The sequence below is a fragment of the Gallus gallus genome, chromosome 2 (assembly GCF_016699485.2).
Source record: "Gallus gallus isolate bGalGal1 chromosome 2, bGalGal1.mat.broiler.GRCg7b, whole genome shotgun sequence".
NCBI classification, from domain to species: Eukaryota; Metazoa; Chordata; class Aves; order Galliformes; family Phasianidae; genus Gallus; species Gallus gallus.
The window spans coordinates 60169931-60187918 of NC_052533.1; the positions used below are offsets into that span (position 1 = coordinate 60169931).

The 17988-nt window shown below is 37.4% G+C and overlaps 1 protein-coding gene across 9 annotated transcripts in view; it reads left to right on the top strand.

Annotated features, from left to right (window-relative positions):
* The window catches only part of KIF13A (kinesin family member 13A), a 113552-nt gene that overhangs the window by 43423 nt on the left and 52141 nt on the right, over positions 1-17988 (top strand). For 8 of the 9 annotated variants that reach the window (XM_040696457.2, XM_040696459.2, XM_040696458.2 and 5 more), the window contains exons 4-8: positions 6664-6724; positions 14609-14701; positions 15258-15438; positions 16447-16534; positions 17481-17615. In XM_040696457.2, coding sequence (XP_040552391.1) covers positions 6664-6724; positions 14609-14701; positions 15258-15438; positions 16447-16534; positions 17481-17615 — 558 coding nt within the window. The remainder of the gene's footprint in view (positions 1-6663; positions 6725-14608; positions 14702-15257; positions 15439-16446; positions 16535-17480; positions 17616-17988) is intronic. The other variant, XM_040696461.2, reaches the window with a different exon arrangement.

Here is a 17988-nt window from a genome sequence, read left to right on the forward strand (position 1 = left end):
ACTATATAGCTTCTTGGGTACCCTTCACAGTCAGTCTTCAAATTAGGATTCATTAATGAAATTATGGAAGTGTTCAAAGTTTGCTTAATATTTCATGAGCTAATTTGTCCTTAGCCATGGATGAATTGTGATTCCCAACCAACTCAACAGCTCTGTAGCTATGGTAGGAAAAGTTATGTAAGGGTATGAGATTTTTCATCTTTTTCTACATCTTTCTTTTTTTCATGTTTCATTATGTTACTGGTCTTGGGCTCTTAGTGTAATGTTTTGACAGTTAAAACAGTTGTTCTGTTCTGAGATCTGTGAGCTATGTCCAACACTGCCTTCAGATTTTCTGTTGTACTTCTTTAAATGTAGGACTTGTGTTTTTCACTCAGTGGATGCTCAGCAAACTGTGCCCAACTTCTTATCAGGTCCTTTAATGGCTTCCATTTGTATCACTTACTGGTGTAGACTTTGTTTGCAAATTCATAATGTACACTTAGCTACCTGAACAGTTGTAATAAAGATGTAGCAGCAGCAGTCTGATGAATGAAAATTTCCATTCTTCTTTACTGATGTTCTTTTCTTTTTAGTAACCAATTAGTCAGCCCTATACTTCACCCTACCTGTCAGGCTGACTACTTCATTGAGATTCCTGTAAGCAGTATCTTCACCAGTAAAGCATAAGTTTTCTTTTTTCTGTAAAAACGGAACATGATTGATGAGCCATCTATTGGTTGCATGGAAATGACTATTAAGAGTTATCTGTGCATTTTCAATATTGTATAGATGCATAGATGGTGTTTACCAAGACTGAACATATTCTTTAACAGCGCACTGATAAATGCTGAAAGCCCCAGGCTCAGTCTAGTCTGTATGAAAGATTAGGTTTTAAAAGAATTAATAAGGTGAAATTAGACTCCTTTCTAAACTAATCATGTCATATAGCTTAATCAGGCAAGCATTTAATATTGGATATGGTACTCATTACCTGTAAGTAGTTCATGTAAGCAAGCATGCATAAGCCCTTAAAATTATTAATTGTTGAATGTATTGATTAGGGGCTTTAATAAAAACAAGTTCTGCAGAATGTTTGGCTATTTAAAATGTTAATACTCCTTGACTGTCTTTTCTGATTCTTTGACAATCAGGAATACCTCTGAATTGAGGTGCCCGAAACTGAACACAGTACTCGAAGTGAGGCCTCACCAGTGCTGAGTACAGGGGCAGGAAGACTTCCCTAGTCCTGCTCACCACACCATTCCTGATACAAGCCAGGGTGCCATCGGTCTTCTTGGCCACCTGGGCACACTGCTTGTTCTTTTATCTAGCTGTCCATTTTAGTGGCTGCAGTAAAGCCAAGAATCTTACCAAAAGTAGAATAATTTCAAGGCTTGTTCCTTATTTCCCTCTGAAATTTGAAAACTGAGAATAATTTTGAGTCCAGCTGTAGGAACTGGCAAACACCTATGTGAACTTGCATCTGATTGCATTTGAGTGCCAACCAGTGTGTTACCTTGAAGTAGTGTGAAACTGTCTGTCATAGTTTTCCCATTTTGCTTACTTTTTAAAAATACTTCACAGTTTCTGGCACAGTGGCAATGAAATTGACATCACTGTAATAGTAAAGCAGCAATACGAGTCCATAGGGTCACAGAGATGTTCTTGAAATACTTAGAGCAACTGAAGATTCAGGAAGTCTTTGTGGAGATACGGTTGGTGGTTTTAAATGTTGAATTTCGAACAAAAAAGAGTTGGATTTTTTTTTCCTTGCAGTGTTAAAACAGCCAAATGGAATAGATTTTCCAAAGTATGTTTAAAACTAATTCGTAAAAGATGCTTTTGTAGTTTAAAATATTCTGTTTCTGTCACAGATTCCTCTTTGTTCAAATGTGTTTAAATAATGGTTTTGAAATAAGTTGGTGAAAATTTTGGCTTTTGCTTTTGTGTGTTCTCCAAATAATGAAGAAGGCATTTGCAGTGCGCAGTGCAAGTATTGGCTGTTGGGTCTGAGGCTGCAGCATTAAGAGCACTTTTGTTACCTTTGATGCTCATATTGACAATGGGTTTTCATACCTTATTCAGCGAAATGGATCACAGGGAGAATAAAATCAATGAGAAAATAAAGTTGATTACCCTGCGTGCTCATATTGAAAGAAAAATTACTGGGCAGCAAATATTTAGGCATCCCCAGGTAAGCTTGTGTGCTGTTGTTAGGGCTGCATGTCCTGCAGCTTCTGCACTGGAGGCCAGGAAAATAGAAGCTGGAGAATCATCTTTGTACTAAATAAATAAATAAAAAGGTCTCACTGTTAGGTTTGGGTTGTGCCCTACAGACGTTTTCCATAAAGTGCCTTAGTTATGTGGGTGCTGCAGAGACTTACTGATTGAGACTTTACCCTTCAATGCTTTATTTCTTACTCTCTTAATGCTTGCATTTACAATCCATGTTTCCAAAGGTCTAAGTTGTCCTGTAAATGGCTTTGGTTGGGAATGCTCATAGTTTCTGTTCTGTTATCACCAATCTAAGAAATTTTAAAATCTTTGCATGCTTGTTTCAATGGAGAAGAGAGTTTTCTTGCAGTTGCTGTATGTGTTACGCAGGTATTGAATACTGCAGCAGTTTCTGTTTTTTTACCTGACAGATTTATATATTATTTTTTGAAGTAATCGTTACTTAAGGATTTAACAGTTTTCCAGAAGGCTGCCTATAAGCAGCCTAAGTCCTTGTCGTGGCTTTTTACATTTAATAGAGAACTTATTAAGGTCTTATATTTACCTTTGTTTCATTTTTAGGCAGAATTTTTCTCTCCCTTATTGCACAATCATTTTGGACCAATTCTTACCTTTTTCAAATAAACCAGATAATTGTTTTTCTATGAGGGATGGCTGCGAGCATATATTTTAATTTTTCTCTTTACAAGGTCAGTGTTTATATTATTATGTCCTTGTTTCACCTGAAACAGTGTTAATTGCTCACCTCGTGGTACTGGCCAGCCTCATGTTGGTGCTTTGTGCTGGTTGGTAGGTGGGAAGTAATTGCATTGTGGCTATATGTATTGCTACCATTGCATTTTTGCTTTCATTTTCCTCTTCTGTGTTAGCAAACAACTTTTTTTTATCTCAACCCACGAGTTCTGTTTTGTTTCCAATTCTCTCCCTCATCCCACTCGAGTGGGATGGATGGGGTGAATGGCTGGGAGGTTAAACCGCTGCTGGGTTAAACCACAACTGTGAGTCACTGAATAATTCTGTCATGATTTGCTACCTTAACTAAGGGGGAAAAGTGTAGGACAATAGATTAAATTGGCTTACAGTACTTCTGTATTGACCTCTTATGTCATTACACATTAGCCTGTGTAGCTGGGTAACCTCTCTGAACTGGATTGTGCGATCCACTGCTGATAATATTTTGTTTCAAGGGAGCAGAATAGGCATCTGTTAGACTGGATCCTTACAATTGGCTTTCCATTTGTAATTTATCAGCTTGCAGTTTGATCATAGGGAGATTAGGGTTCTTTTTTACCCAGTCAGTCCCATAAGGCAAATTTTCACAGAAGTGGAATGAGAGAAAGAAGAGAAACACAAATTCTTGGGCTATGAAATTTATTTAAAAGGTTAGAGTTTTTCTACTGATGACTGTGAGTTCATTAGGTTTAGAATTGAAGCAAGATGAATAAAGACATAGAAATTATTTAAAATGCACCCTGTTTTTATGAAGGTCTCAAAGTAAAGGGAAGCAAATGCTGCATTTTGCTCACGGTTCTGTGGCAAAGCTACATCTTTCACTCTGTAACAGCAGGGAATGTCTTGGTTCTTGAAGTTGTCTCCTTCTATTTGTATTGGAGTAAGTGACTCAGACCTCCCTGTTAGATTATTGTTATGGAGTTCTTTGAGTTTTTTCCCCTCTTCAGAAGGAAATTCCAGAACTCATTTCACTCTTGTGGGCTGAGCATTGTCTCACTGTCAAGTCTTCTCTTAAACCTTTGATATATTTTGCATATAATTGGAAGAAATGGAAGGAGATGAGGTTGCTGTGTTAAGCCAAAATTTTATCTTGCTATTTTATCCCAGAATGTTTGCAACAACAGACATTTTATGAAGAGTATGGTTGCCATCTAATCTACAGGTATATTGCATGGAAATTTTATGACTGCAGACAATCCACGAGAGTTCTGCATATCTGAAAACCAAAAAGGAAACTGTCCATCATCTTCTTCCTCGTTTCAGGACGTCTTGTGTTTCTGTTAATAGAGCCCCTGGCTCTTGCTCTGTATTGACCTGCATTGCATGTCTCACTAAGAAGATTGTCTCTTGAAAGTCCCGGCACAGAAAATTTGGGCCCGAGCAAAGTTTTAATAAAGAAGTGATTCCTTTCTGCCTCCCTTGGGATCCCAAAAGAACAAAATGCAAAATAGAATTTCAGTCTTTAGTTTATCTACAGTTGGTTTACCATGATAAAATGTGGAACACACGCTGTATCTTTTGGTGTGTTTGAGGCAACGTAAAACTGTCAATTGCTACTATTAAGTGTCTGTACTGTGTAGTGTTCTCAGATGTGCAGGAAAGGCAACTTGGATCACATTATGGTTTGTAAGTGCTTTTACAAATCACTATTGCGGGTTCACAAGTGCATTGAACGCAGGGTTGAATATTGTTCTGTTTCTACCCAGCTGGAACCCTTAGCTGATATGATTCTAATTTCATTAGAGTGGTCATCCTGTTAGCTTGTCTCTTTAACAATTACATTGTCTATTTGTGGCTTCCTCTATGAGTTGCAGGGCTATGTACTCTCAGCTTAGGCAGGTCTTATACTACTTACTTATTCCTTAAGTCTCTTTAAGTTGTCCTTCCTTGAACATTGGAAGACCATGGTAAAACTTTAGTGCATCTTGTATTGATGTCTGCTACATAGTCACCTCAGCAAGTTCTGCATATTGAGTCCTTTCAGTGATGTTTTGTTACTTTTGGCAGAAACATTGGTCAGCCTTAGCTTTTGGACAAGAGTGGAGGTAGCTGTTGGTCGCTGGCTGTGTCTTCAAGCATGTGATAAAGGAGATGTCTTACAGTCATGAAATCCTACTTTTATAAAAACCTCCTTGTCACAAATTGGTGGAATTTTTCTCGGTTTTTTTCCCCTTGTTATGCATTTGAGTAGGTTATGTGGAATAAAGCTATATTCTGTGATCTGAGCATGTTCAGTTCAGTTGTAAATCATTGTGTATTTAGATGTATTTCTCATAATGTTAATTACAGAAGCTGTAATTGAAGAGATTTGAAGTTGTTTTTTTTCCTTTTACACACGAGTGAAGCACTTAATGTAATTCTTTGCAGTCTTGCTCTTTGAAGTAGGCTAGAGCTGAAGCTAGTAATATAATCCTGAAGAGGACATGCATCCTCTAGTTCTGAATACTGCTACTGCCCTTTTGGTTTTTTCCTTTCTTATGGTACCCAACCAAATGTCCAAAAGATGAGCTAAAACTGTCATGATTTGTGAGCATGAACTTATCCATTTTAAGAGATGGAGTGCACAAAGTGCCACGATTTCCTGTGCTTGTTGATGCTTTTACAGGAGAGATTCATGTGTCATCCTACTGGCAGCAAAGATTGTACTGTCTCCTTGGAACTGAAGAACTGAAATTCTTGGAAGAGAGATGGTTAATTTCTGGACTAGGATAAACTGACAACTTCCACTTGCTTTTAAAATAGCAAATGGAAGCATGTATGTGTTTTGGGTCTGGCTGAATGGAGTTAACTTTCTCCATAACAGCCCACATGGCGCTGTGGTCTGAACCTGTGACGTAGTGGTGATAACACAAATGTTGAGTTCCCTACTTTAGTCATGTAGACGCAGCATGCTGTTTACTGCTCACAGGCTTGCTGCTATATTGCTACTATTCTTCAATAAGATCCTTTTTCTTCACATCTGGTTCTTCAATGCTATATTTTTCCCAGCTGATCCCAACCTCCATCCTGGAGTCTGATGCCTAATTTTCAATGTATTTTGTTCTTCATACTTTGTGTCCTCTGCATTCAGATCAGGTAATGATGTCTTTACCATGGCCTGGATGTGGATTTTCCTCTTTTTGTATTTGCTTGGGTTTTTTTTGTCCCCCTAGTTACAGAGTTTGACTTTTATTCTGGAAGGCAGTGATGGAGGTTTTGTTTTGTTTTGTTTTGTTTTTTGGAGAAATACTCTGACTATGTGTAAGACCCACACAGAGCTGGCACTTAAACTGTATGTGTTGATTCTGAAGACAGTTTCAATTTCAGCAGTGAAAATTTGAATGGATGAACATAATTTACATTTACACAGGGACTCTTCTACACCTGTCTATTCCTCTTCACTCTTTTCTCTTTTCCCTGGCTTCGTGAACAATAGAATTTTTTTTTAACTGACTCAAGTGTCCAATTTTTAAAACAGTTTAATGTGTTGGTTTTATTTTTTTTTTTTAAGCAATGTTTTGTAGTGTGGATAATACAGACAGAGAAAGTATTGCAGCTCTGCAGTGCTTCAGATTTCCAAAAAGTATTCCCATTGCTGAAGCCTTCTACAATTCTGATTTAGGATCTATAGAAAGAGTAGAGCCTATCTACAATTAAGCAATTGTGGATTTATATAACTTTAAGAGATGCTTTGTAGCTGGAATTCCTCATTTGCCTTTTATGTGCTTTCTACAGGTGTTTGCCTTTGATCACTGCTTCTGGTCCATGGATGAATCAAACACTACAAAATATGCAGGTAAGCTATTTCATGTGCATTCAAAAGTGTAAATAATTTGAAAACATATGAAAGCTTAGACTGTTGTGGATGTATTTTTTTTAAATGTTTTGTATTGTGATGCTCAAGGGACTTCTTCACAAAAGCAGACTTCTTTCTTTTTAACGGGGGTTTAGAGTGCTAGGTTCCTGGTTAAGAAGGAACATGAGCTTTAAGATGCCCAGGATGTTGCTTGGGGCAGGAATGCTTTTCTTTACATGCAAGCTATAACGTTTTTTCTCTTTCCCCAAAAGAGCCTCTTCTGAAGATTCGTTCTGTCATCTGTACTGGAGCAGGTCCAGAGAAAGGCAACGAGGCTAGTGAAGGGCGTGGAAAATCAGCCCTATGAGGAGAGGCTGAGGGAGCTGGGGCTGTTTAGTCTGGGGAAGAGGAGGCTGAGGGGAGACCTTATTACTCTCTTCCAGTACCTGGAAGGTACTTACAGCGAGAGCGGGGTTGGTCTCTTTTCACTGGTGACAGGTGACAAGAGGGGAAATGGCCTCAAGTTGCGCCAAAGTAAGTTTAGGTAGGGCGTTAGGAAACACTTCTTTACAGAAAGGGTGGTTAAACACTGGAATAGGCTCCCCAGGGAGGTGGTTGAGTCACCGTCCCTGGATGTGTTTAAGAGCCGTTTGGATGTGGTGCTCAGAGATATGATTTAGCAGAGGGTTGTTAGGGTAGTATGGTTAGGCTGCGGTTGGACTTGATGATCTTTGAGGTCCTTTCCAACCTGAGTAATTCTATGATTCTATGATTCTAAGGTTCAGAGATTCTTGCTAGAGCTAGTGATGAAAGTATGTTTTCTGTTCTTTTCATTCCTGTGCCTGTTTTTCTCAAACAGTGTGATTATTTCACATCTTTCCAGTCATTCATATTCTGATTGTTCAGCTTCCTGACATTTTTGAATTATCAGCTTTGTGATGCCTTCCTCCAAAAGCTGGACATTCTCAACTAGATTATCATCCCAGGGCTTAACTTTCTCATAACTGGATTAGTGTACTAACATTAATATTTTTAAAGAAAATTTATTTGATTAATAGAGCTCTGTATGCCAGGATTTCAAGGCTGTGGACTATGAAAAAGAGAAAAAAAAAAACCAACAAAACAGTTTTTGGTTAAGGTACTCATGTTTAGAAATGTTATGGTCTGAAGGAAATCTTGAAGTTTGAGTGTTCATTAGAATGCATCTCTGACTTGAATCAAATCCAGAATCACAGGAAATGCACTTAATCTGCTATACTCCTTGCTTGTGTGAACAATTGTTTTGTTTTGACTTTCAATGTCTGTGTTTGCACTGAACAGATACAGTGCACCGGACTCATAGTTCAAACTGGTCGATCCCTTGGAGCACGCAACAGCTCCTTTTGTCCACGCTGCTAGAGTTCCTCTTAAAGGAACAGGGTTATGATGCAAAGCCAGAAGTTGCCTTGATGTGCCTCAAGTGTGCAGGTGAGAGCTGCACATATTGGGTGCATGGTGAGGTTAACCCACTTTTTGAGAAGACAGACCAAAGGAACACCTTTAACCAGTTAAACCTGTTTCTATCTTAGTTTAATCTATCTCCAGGTGAATTCATTGAGATTCCAGGTTAACTTATTTTTAATTTGAATGAAAACTAGATTTCTATAACCTCTTTGAGAAGTTGTGATCAAATTCTTTCTGACTGAGCACTGAAGCTTTACTGTCTAAATAATAGTAGATTAATCTTTTGTCACTCTGGACTGCAGAATGCTGCTACATCTTTTGTATTTTCTCACTGTCTGTGAAGTTGTAAGATGTGTTTTTGCTCATGCAGATGCAGATAATATTTGTCTGACAAAGGAAAAAATTTTCCTCTTTTGTTTAATCTCAGAAGTACAGTAAGACCATGAGCTTTAAGACTGCATATGGAAAGAAGAACTAAAACAATTATTTCTCTGTATTTTTGTATGGTCTTTTGTCTTCCGGCCCTCACATTCTAGAACATAACAAATCTGACAGAATATTAAAAATAAAATAAAATCTGTTTCTGGGTTGTTGGCTTTGTTTACCTATTCTTGCACGAACTGATAATGTCCTATCCTACAGTAGTGCTTCTTGCTCTATAGCCTGCAAACCAAATGCTGAAGTGGTAAGATGTTGACTTTTATATAGCCATAGTGTGAAGCTACCTTAAGTCTCTTTCAGGGTTTGGCCTAAAGAAGTGCAATTACTGGTTTTGATTGGGGTTTTTAATAATCCCTCTGGCTGTTCTTATGGAACGAAATGCCATTGTTCTAGGCAGTTCACAAATACACATGCTGCCTGTGTCCGGGTATTGTACTAGAGACTTACAGAACTAACAAGCTCAGGACTCCACATAAGCCACCCAGCAACCCTACTTTTAGAGCTGTGGAAACTGTAGTTTCATGACTGAGTAGTGGACCACAGCAGGGAAGATGATCTGGTATCTGGGCAGATGTGTTAGATACTTCCTGCCTGAGGATGTCGTGTGGGTGCATGAGTTTACTGTCAGTGACAAGAGCAGTGATTAGTTACACAATTAAAAATAAATATATTTAAAGCTTGATATTGCTAAGTCCAGAGTGCTTTTAAATGTGAGTAGTGTATGAGCTTCAAGCTTAAGTAAAATTCTTGAAGCAAAAAGGTATGTGAGACAAATTCAGTAACTTGAAGATTCCTTTAATCGACATCACAGAAATACAGTGGAAGATGTGACAGTTTTTAAAAGAGGTTCTCAAGTGTGAGCCTCCACTGTCAGTCATTACTGTGCAAAACCAAAGTGTATTCATCCTGCATTAGATTGAATAGATATTGTTGTGTATATTATTCGATATGAAACATTTGATAGATTCACCATGTGGGATACCAAGCCAACCCTCTCCCACAGTAGCGTATACCACAGCCAACATGTGTCGGAATTATTTGTAGGTACCTTTTGTGCTTTTTTCCTGTCAACAAAAACAAAGCTTGTACTTTCTTGGGAATGCACATTTCTTACAGAATCTTTAAAGCTATTACGCTGGGCTGTTTTTACTTTTTATTTTTTTTTACTTTGCTGATTGATCTGCAATATTACCTGCACTTAGTAATATTGTTTGCGCAAGAGCAAGATTCTTGTTTGGGTAGACTTAACACTGTGGGCAATTGATAGTGTTTCTCAGGCTCTAGGAGATCAGGGCTGAACCTGCAATGGGATCAGTCATCTTTTTCTCTTACAATAAGAAGTCATACTGGGATATCTGCATCTTTTTGTTTGGAGGTATGGCTTATTTTGTATGTATTAACTTTCTGTGGGAAGTCATGCTTGGGAGGTATGAGAGATCTTGTTCATGTATGAAAGTTAACTTCTATTTCCAGTGTTTAAAAACATGGGCGTTGTTCTATTGCAATTCTAAAATGACCCAGCAATATCACTGACGTAAGTAGTAAGTATTACTTTCATGTGAGAAAAAATATCTATAGAGGGCATCTTTGCAGCTGTCCTTGCAGAACTGTGTCTCTCATGAAGACAGGGAGGAGTCTGAAGCAGTGAAGAGGTGTAAGCCCTCTGACAGACCTTTGTGGAGGTGGTACTTCAGTTTCAGATACTGCAAGAGATAGAGGCTCTGTAACAACTTGATATCCCAGCTTGGATATTGCGAGATGCAGAACCTTGTTCACCTTTCACTCTAGATTCTTTTTTCTGTCTCATGCTGCAGCTTTGTCTGGAACTTTCTCTTTTCTGTGACATTCTTTTATGACTATCTTTAGACTTTTCCTTTGGACTGAAAACGAAGTGTGTGTAATCTACATTAAAACGTGTCTGGTTTTTGTGGGGTTTTTTTGTACTTCTTAAAACTCAATCAATTAGCATAGTGGGAGGATTACTCCTATTTCTGATAATGTGTGTTTCAGAGCAATTCTATAGCTGTATCATTCCATGCGAAGAATAATTACAAAACTTTATACTGACAACCACGGGTTACCTACTGGGCCTTTTACATTGCTGATTTAATTATAAAAGGTGTAGTTGTGAATTTTTCAAGTGCACGAACCTCTTACCTGAAAGGAAAAAAATAAAAACGTGTCAATGAAATAGATTATGTGGAAGGAAGGGGATCTGGCTTTAGGGCAGAATCAGTCTGACTTAATCTGGACAAGGGATGAGCTCTGCCTGACAGGCTGTATGGAATAGATTTTGAGAACAAGCAGAAGTAGCTTCTTAGTACTCTTTGTTTCTTGACTTGAGTGGTCAAGATTCAGTTCATGGATATGAACATACGTACTTGCCTTGAAAAGCTCATAGAGACAAGACATTTTGGTGAAGGGGAAGAATTATTTTTGCAAACCTGGACAACAGTAAGAGTCTATTGAAGTCTGTAATGAAGTGGATTTTTGAAAGGAAGGAAAGAAAACCCTTCACCTTGGGAAAGATTCAGGACATGGTGTAAATAACTTCAGTAGCACTTAGGCAGGTCCATTCTAAGAACCCCACTTTGTATCTTCTTGTCTGTGGATATTCCTTAAACTCCTAAACTGCATCAAATTTGACCTGAAATCCCAAATCTGTTTCTGCTGCATTGTCCTGAGAAGCTAAACACCTGACTTTAGGCTAAACTTTAATTCTGTGTGAAGTAGATATGCTGATTACTGCTCTTCCAGCAGCTGTTTTAAAAGGAAACAATCCACCCAATGTCTTGAACAATTGTAGTCTCCCACCCTCATGAGTATTGGTTTTATGTTGTGGATTTTGAGCAGACGAAAGTGTCTGTCCGTTTGTACTTCTGGCTTACCCAACGTGAAAATATATTTGAAACCCATCCCTTTCCTACTGTTCCACTGACTTTTTTTTTTGTTTTTTTTAAAGGACTCTACTTAGTATGTAGGACTTGATGCTAGGTGGTGCAATAGATGTCTGACCAGTACATTTTTGGAAAACTTAGTTACTCAATATGGCTTTAGGAGTGTTTAAATTAGGCAGTTTAAGTACAGACATTATGTCACTTAAATGTAAGCACTCCAGACCTTTTAGTGAAATGGGGCTTTGAACACAGGGTTTTGTCAGTATTGTCATGTTGAGCTTCTGAAGTTAGACTACACCAGCTGTACTGCTTTTAGGTTTTTTATTAAGATGAGCCGTAGACTTTTTCCCCCCACAATTTTAAAGAATTTCTTCTAAATCCAGCGCAGCTTTTAATAATTTCAATCACTGAGATCAAGTTTTATTTTAATTGCTAGATCTCGGAACTAACTGCAATTATGTATTAAAATGTTTGGAATTAGAGGTTAAGCCATAGAAAGACATGACCAGCTTGAATTTTCAGCATTGTTCATTTGAAGTTATTTGGTTTTGGTTATTTTCTTCGTATAAGAGAACAGCAATGAGGTGTCCTAACACTGCAGTCAGAACCTCACTGAGCAAATCCATGCTAATATTTGGAGTGGCTCAGAACTGTTATCTGTATTTCATATTGACAAGTTGCTGATTACTGGAAATACTGGACATCTAAAAACCAAGCACTAAAACTAATCTTTGCTTCAGTACCTCTTGACTGTAAGTTTGTCAGTAAATGAGAGGACCTTGTGAAAGGCTATAAATATTAATGACTTCTACTTTAAAGGTAATTTAGTTGGAAAGAGTAGTCTCTCTTTTACTCACCCTCCCTTTTCTTTTCTTTCCTCTTTTCATATCTGGTTACCAGTCACCGGTCTAGTGATCTGGGAATATACAAACTTAATTAGTAAAAGTCATTGGCTTCATTCTGCAGATTGCACAGACATGTCCTAGGGTTCTTCAGCAAGGTGTAGTTTTCCCTAGGAAAGCTGTCAGATTGAATCTCTCACGTGGGGCTTCAGAGAACTGAATGGGTTTGATCTGAAGAAACAGGGAACAATACAAATACAAGAGAGAAAGTACTTAGATATATCTCATTCTGCAAATGGTGTACTGTTGTAGTATTCTTGCATTTCAGAGTGTTGATTTGTCTCTCTGTTTTCAGGATTTTTTTATCTTACGTATTTTCCTAATTTAATTTTTCTAATAGTTTGTGTTCACTCCAAGATTCTAGCTAAGAGATTTTCATATGCAGATAATGTCAAGGTTTTCTTTTAAACCTATTAATCATTTAATAGCCATTATTAATATGTGCACTGACACAATTTGCTGTTTTTACTTTGTTTTATAATTTTGCCTCTGGAATACCTGGTCATTTCAGTAGGTAAAGAACACATCAAAAAATTTCTTAGCTTCAGTGGTACATCCTTAAATGCCTATGGTGTGTAATAATAGCACACAGCCAACACTGGAAAGTTCCAAGAATTGAGTGTGTTAAAATGTAGTTCTGAGAAGAAGATGAGTTTCCTATAGCTTTCAGATAAGTCTCAGATACTATCCAGATTGTTGAAATCTTCCCAGGCTTTAGTATGTTTAGAGCTAAGAGAGGAATGTTGGTAGTCTCCCTTTGTATGTCTGTGGCACAGTGTCAGTGGCTGGCAGCAATGACTGTCTGATGAAAAGGTTCTTGGGTTGGTCTCCTGAGGGAAGTGGCATTCTAGAGACTGAGAGTTTCTCCTTTTGATTTTTCTTGGTTGCTTTTCTACTTTGGCATCAGGCTTGTCAGTTACACTTGTCAAAATGTACAGATAATGTCTTGGAGCTGTGAAGGCAGTTGGAGCTGTCTGCTGAAAGGGAAGAAGGTTTCCATATTGTCTTGATGTTGTTTTCTGGTACATCTTCAGGACAGAGTTGGCATTTTTAGTCTTACTTGCATACATGAGAGCCATTCTACACACAGGCATTCCATGGGTTGTTCTACAGGTGTTCAGTGGTCTACCGTTTACTCAGGCAATATATAAATGTGCAGCTAGATGTTTTTTGATGTTCTATTTTGAGAGCTAAAGAAGTCCTATTGCATGCATTGTACAATTGCTTCCTACAGGAAAAATGGCAACTGCTAAAACTAAATGAACTGAGATAGGTGACTTCACCACTGTTCAGAATGTCATCAGGCAGTTTATATAAGTTTAAAATCAAGCACCAGAAGATATGTAAATGCTGTCCTTATCTCAGCTCTCCTTTTAGTTGTGTATGCAAGTGATTCAATTCTCAGATCAGAAATCAACAGACAACCTACCCATTGACTGTGTTTGTGGTGTACAAATTCTGAGCATTACTTTTTAAAACAAAACAGAAAAATGTATACAGTACCACCACAAACAAAAGAACTGCTCTTCCTCTTTTATCTCCTGCATCTAAAAGATTGAAGCACACCTGAAATCTGCCTGGCTTAGAAGGATGACTTCTCAGACTATGAAATGCTGTAGCTGATGTTTCAATTATAGATTTGCCAGTATATATCCGCAGACAGTTCTGCTTAGGTCTCTCATACTCGTAATGTATGTTTCCAGCTTCGATGTCTTCAGAATGCTTCTGTCTTACTTCTGGCATTGCCTTAGCATGGAATAAATGTGAATGGGCTATACTGAAATCTGAGGCTAGTTCCCAAGAGAACAGCTATTTCTACCGTTATGTTTGTTATATGCTTAATATTCTAGTTCACTAACGTGTTCATTGCAATTCTGTTGCAGAACTCTTGGATAAAGTTCGTGATTAAAGAAGGCATGCAGATCGCAAAGATTGCAATTAAATAATAAAGAATTTAGATTATCTTAATTATTCTCCAAGCATTCAATTTACGTGATTCATTTGAATCCTCGCTTCTTTCACAGGAAAACGAGCACTGTGTTTAAACACAGTGGTAGCTGTTGCACTGAATTTCATTCGCTCAGTTATACATGAAATCATTTGTTCCTTGGTGCACCCATTAGTAAAAATAATCTCCAAATTTTTTTCTGTTTAAAGTCCATTGCTACTTCACTTAAAATAAACTTATAATTATTTTGTAGGTCAGGAAGTGGTGTTCAAGTGCCTTGGAGAAGGAATTCTAGAGAAGGCCTTTCAGGGATATAACGCTTGTATTTTTGCCTATGGACAGACAGGTAAGTGTTGCTTGTGCTGAAGGGAAAGAATGCTTCTTGTGCATGTGTATGAAGTAGGAAGAGCACAACATATATGTTAAGCTTGATAATATTTAAAATCGTAAATATAAATATCATAATGTTTAATGTTAAATACTGATTTGTATTTGCTTCACTTCTTTGGAGGTTGGTTTCCCATTTAAACATACAGTAATTTTAGCACAGGCATTGGTAGTATAAAGTTCTTAACATAGGTCTGTAAATATGCTCCTCACTGCTACCTCTTGAGGCTGCTTTGAAAGTGTGAAAGGAGAGGTTAGTAACCAAGGCTCATTCAGTCTTTTGTGTCTGCATGTGTTAAAAGGGAGGCCAAGTAATGGCTCTTCTAAAAGAGACTGTTAAGATTTCTCTTTTTGTTTCCCTGTTTGTTGTAATGCAAAGAGCAAGCATTCTGTCTAGAATAACATGTCCTGTTGTTCTGATACATGCATCTGGAGAAATTAAAACATGTTTCATGAACAAATGAGTAACTCAGAAACCACATTCTAAAGCATTTTCTTCTCCTTTCTTCCCTTAGGTTCAGGAAAATCCTTTTCAATGATGGGTAATGCAGAGCAGCTGGGTCTGATCCCACGGCTCTGTTGTGCTTTATTTCAGAGAATCTCTGTGGAAGAAAATGAATCCCATACTTTTAAAGTTGAAGTGTCCTATATGGAAATCTACAATGAGAAAGTCAGAGATCTACTTGATCCAAAGGGGTGAGTAGCTTTGCCCTTTCTCTCCAAGTTAATTGTTTTTATTTGAAACTATTAAGTAGAAATCAATTCTGGAAGTCCCTGAGGTTTTTCATAATGTACGTTTATATGTCTTTTTTAGAAAGGTTCAGGTACCAAACATCAGAAAGAATATCAATGTCAAGCTTGTATATGAAATAGTACTTGCTGTGGATCAATTTAAACATACAATATAATAGTATAATGCAAAAAACATGAAGTACTTTAACACTAGAAATCAAGGCTATGTAGAAGAAAATGCTGGGGTATATTTGCCATATGATCAGACTTTGCTAGAATATACATTTTCATCAGTTACAAAGAGTGGGAAGTTTATTTACAATTTGATTTTTCTGGTTTAGAATTGGACTTCTTGAATGAGAAGGAATAACACCTCTAAATATACTCTTGGCACTCTTATTCCTTCTGTTTTGTTGGCTCAAAAATACTGGTTAGGTTCTCTAGCATGGAGACGTCTAGACAAGAGAGATCTTAATTATATATTTTTAGTCTGATATATGTGTCTTACTTTTTGATTGTTGAGCATAATTGCACTAGATGAAGAGGCATGCAAATAAATTAAAAGGTATATTTTAGACTTCATTGACGTACTTCAGCAAAACTTTGAAAACGCATGGAGAAATGAATCTTTAGCAAATTGTTGGGAGAGATTTTTTGTTTCCATCTCTGTAAGTATTCTTTCTTCCAAATGGAGCAGTTCAGGTTTTGCTACAGACACAAATACTGTGGAAAAATGATGCTCTGAAAGTAATTCATGTGTTCTGATTGAAACCTGTTAGATTGAGTCTTTATTATTAATTAATTTTTTTTTTTTCTGGAATATGTTTTTATTCCTATTATTACTTGAAGAACAAAAAAACTACATAGTATGAAATGATAAAAATCTTGTGTATAGTAGATGTTAATTTATGTCTTTTAATTGAAATGAAGTTCACAGCAGTGGTTTGTGCATAAAGGCTATTTATTCCATAGGAGTCGGCAGTCTCTTAAGGTTCGAGAGCACAAAGTGTTGGGACCATATGTAGATGGCTTGTCTCAGCTGGCTGTTACGAACTTTGAGGTAAATCTAAACCTATGACATATTTGGAATTAGCATCTGTGTACCTAAGTGATAGGAATCATATTGGAGATAAACTAATATCCACTCAGAAGTTTTGTTTCCTAAGTGTTTGCAGCGTCTGACAATCACAGGTATCTCCTCTAGTGCTTCCAGGAATATTTATTTCATGTAAAAGCTTTCACTTCACTTTTATGTTGGTTAAAAATATAGCAGTAATATCACTTTATTTTGCAGGTTCCCAGTTATGTAATAAATAGCAAGCACATCACATTTTCTTGACATGTTTTCTTGAAATCTGAGGCTTCCACACTAAGAAAATGAGGTCTTTCAGAGTGCATTCTTTTGTTGTTGAATACATCCTCTGACTTTATAGAAGTATATTGCATGAGGATGCACAACGTGGTTTTATATAGCTTACATAATTTAAATAATGACAGCATCTGAGCCCACCTGAGTTACTAAAATGCATTCAAATACATCAGTATTGTAGAATCCAATGAGCTTCTGTAGCTACAGTGGAATTGCAGTGATGCAGTTCTATGAATTGCTTAGCCCTTTTTACAAGGAAGGTGCTTTAGGAAATCTATTTGGGTTTTGTTTTTGTTTTGCTTTTTTGCTTTGTTTTGGGTTGGTTTATTAAAAAAAATCATTCTTTGTAGTTTGGGTTTGTTTGGGGTTTTGAGGTTGTTAGGGACCCTGAGCAGCCTGACCTAGTGGGTGGCAAGCCAGTTGCAGCAAGTGGGTTGGAATTGGATGGTCTTTAAAATACTTTCCAACCCAAACCATTCTCTGGTATCAAAATGTAAAAAGCATTTTCTCTTTAATTCTACATTCTCTTCTTCTCTCTCCCCAGAAATACACACTCTTCCATCTATTCAGGAATTTTATTCAGCAAGCACAAAGCTTACTTTCATACTGACATCACTTTTTATTCTTTATGCTCTAGGATATTGAGTCATTGATGTCAGAGGGAAACAAATCACGAACAGTTGCTGCAACCAACATGAATGAAGAAAGCAGCCGCTCTCATGCTGTATTCAACATTATAGTGACTCAGACACTTTATGACCTACAGTCTGGTGTATGTGTTTCTATTGGTTTAATTTATGAAGTTGTGGTAAATTCTTCTTCTTTATTCTGTTCAACTGCTGAATGATCTGTTTGTTTTGAATAACGATCAATTAAAGCAAGCAGCTTATGGTTTTTGCATGCTTTTGTAGATGCATCAGTAGTATTGCTTAACATGACCTAAAACTCTGAAGGGACAAATGGCTTACCAACTGAACCTGCCTCGGCTCTCAAGACTGTTCAACTTGCTGAAGCATTCTTGTATTTCAGAGTTGCAATGCTAAGTGATACTATCATAGAATCATAGAATCGCTAAGGTTGGAAAAGACCCACAGGATCACCCAGTCCAACCATTCACCCTTCACCAATGGTTCTCACTAAACCAT